The sequence below is a fragment of the Engraulis encrasicolus genome, chromosome 14, assembly GCF_034702125.1.
Source record: "Engraulis encrasicolus isolate BLACKSEA-1 chromosome 14, IST_EnEncr_1.0, whole genome shotgun sequence".
Lineage (NCBI taxonomy): Eukaryota > Metazoa > Chordata > Actinopteri > Clupeiformes > Engraulidae > Engraulis > Engraulis encrasicolus.
In genome coordinates this window covers 8,150,435-8,152,934 of record NC_085870.1, presented here as the reverse complement: position 1 = coordinate 8,152,934, position 2,500 = coordinate 8,150,435, and the positions used below count along the sequence as shown (strand labels likewise).

Below are 2,500 nucleotides of genomic sequence, written 5' to 3'. Positions count from 1 at the left end.
CTGTGAGAATCATTCAGTTTGCAACATTAGCTTACTTCTGTGGACAATCATTAATAGCGACCTCTGATTAAACTTAAATATTCTCTATGGAGGCATTTTGATATTACAGATTTTGTCCTTTCGTGTTTTGGTTTACCTTACTTCCAGTGGTGTAGTCTACTTTTTTGAAGTGGGTATACTGTATATATTCAAAAACATTCTAAGTGGGTATACTGAAATCCCTGAAATTTTGAAGTGGGTATACTGCGTATACCTGCGTTCTACGTAGACTACACCACTGCTTACTTCTACCAATACGAAGGTGGATGTGCGTGCTGCTTATGCCTGATATGGTCTGCAGAGCCAAAACACCACGGTTCTCAACCCCTTAAGACACGGCTTTATAAATTAATTGTTACCAGTATGGTAATGACCAAGTCGTGTTGCATTACTAAAGGGCCTGTGTTGTGTCATAGTATTGTAGTGCTATGGTAGTTAAATTTCAATGTCTATTACAGCGTGCCACTGGAGGTACGGCGTGCATTAAGGGGCTACCAAATCCAAAAACACTGTAGCAGAGGAAAAGTGGGTCTGAGCCTATGACCACACTCTAGCGAGCCAGATATCATGGAGTTTCACCTCTCCAGAAACCGTGTTGTTGTTTACATGGGCTGCCCTTTAGGGGGAAAAAAACTGTGTAAGTGTTTAAACTCTTCCACATGTTGTTTTGTGTGTGTGTACATTACACAGAGGTTAACAGCTCCAAAAACCATTTTTGTTTATCTATGCGGCCTTGGAGGTTGAGTTGAGTTTCTTACATTCTTTACATTCATACTGTTGCTTACATCTATGTGTGTAGTGTGATTTTGCACACAAATCTTGTCGATTACAACAACCATGAAAGAAAAAAATCTACAGATATTCAGTAATCATGCGTGTGATACTAGGCCTACTAGAGAAGATGCACAGATGCATGACGTGCCTGGAATTACATTACATTACATTAGTCTTGTGTTATGTTTGCCATGCAAGGTACTGTTGTAAGTGTTAGTGTTAATGTTGTAAGTTAATATGAGCTTCCTGGGGGTTAATTCAATAAAGACGGGGATAGAATTATTATGGGGCGGAGGAGGAAGAGAGGAAGTGAAGTATCGTGAGAATGGACTGGAGGAAAAACAGACTTCACTCACTACATCCTCGGCAAGGACAAATACACTGGTGCCATTGGGGCTATTCTTTTGGTCTGTGTTAAGGAACAAACTTCTATTGTACAGTACGTTCAAAGTAGTTTACTACTACTACTGTCTCTACATGACGTGAAAAACAATATTAACAGTAGTTTAGTAGCTATTCTGAAGAATCTAGATATTCTAAGACTGTTGATTTTTCAAAAAAAAAAAAAACATTAAAAGAAAGCAAAAAAACTGAAGTACAGACCTCCACCAGGGAACATAGACAGTGTCAAAATGGACCCGACACTCATGCAGACGACAGACTAACAAGAAAACAGACCAGACACTCAGGCGACGAAAAACACACTACAAACCCACACAGCAAATGCCAAAGCTCTATTTAACTACTCTTAAGTTCGACTACGACTCCTGACTCTCCCCATCACACCTGACTTTCTTAAAACAGCTACATAAACAAGCACTAAGCCGAAATCTCCTAAACGACTTCTGACGAGATGAATGCAGTTCCATCTTGCTCCATATGTTGAATTACCATGTGGAGTTGGGTGGAACTACAATAACCTGCCAAGAGTCAGGTTAGTAATGTCCACAATTCTTAAAGGCAATCACATGACTATAACGATAACACTGCATTTCATATACTACAGCTATAACTGTAGTTTACACTTGACCAAAAGGATTACAGCATATAAACTTGTTTCATGTAGTCATATGGGTCAATCTTACTGTGTGGAGAAAGTCAGGAGACCTAGAGAATTCTTCTCATAATCTAAATCCCACACGCTAAGCTATACATTAGCAAATAAGGAAATCAAAAGAGGAGCTTGCAGGTTTGACGGAAAAGGTCAGTCTACCACTACAAAACAATCCCCATTGAAGAACGAAGCCATTGTTGTTGTTTTTTGTCTCGGAGGGCGGTCACAAACCTAGGTAGCTATTATGAGCTACATCTGCGAACTGGGGCGGACTGCTGGGTTCCATTGATTTGTACACCAGTGCATCTTCAATGGGGCTGGCCAAGAACATAAGTCCTGGGGCCCCATAGAGAGAGAGAGAAAGAAAGAAAGAAGGGATAGAGAGAGATGCATGGGATGTGAAGGGGGTGGGGGGATGAAGGTGAGGAGGTGATAAAGGAGTGATAGAGTGACAAACAAACAACAACAAAAAAGAGAAAGAAAGAAAAGGTGCCGGTGAGAAGTGCTGTGCTTTCACAGTGTCTTCAGTTCTGTCCCATCGCGGACCAGAACTTTCCAGAAGGGCAACATGACCGACCCTTGACTGCACCCAAAAGCGTTGTGCCCACAGAGTGCAAAGGCGAAACTCCCACT

At 41.2% G+C, this 2,500-nt stretch overlaps 1 protein-coding gene across 1 annotated transcript in view; it reads right to left on the bottom strand.

Annotated features, from left to right (window-relative positions):
• Window positions 1-2,500, bottom strand: part of itga7 (integrin, alpha 7) — an 80,567-nt gene that overhangs the window by 33,447 nt on the left and 44,620 nt on the right. Inside the window, exon 6 of the mRNA XM_063214855.1 lies at window positions 2,099-2,203. Coding sequence (XP_063070925.1) covers window positions 2,099-2,203 — 105 coding nt within the window. The remainder of the gene's footprint in view (window positions 1-2,098; window positions 2,204-2,500) is intronic.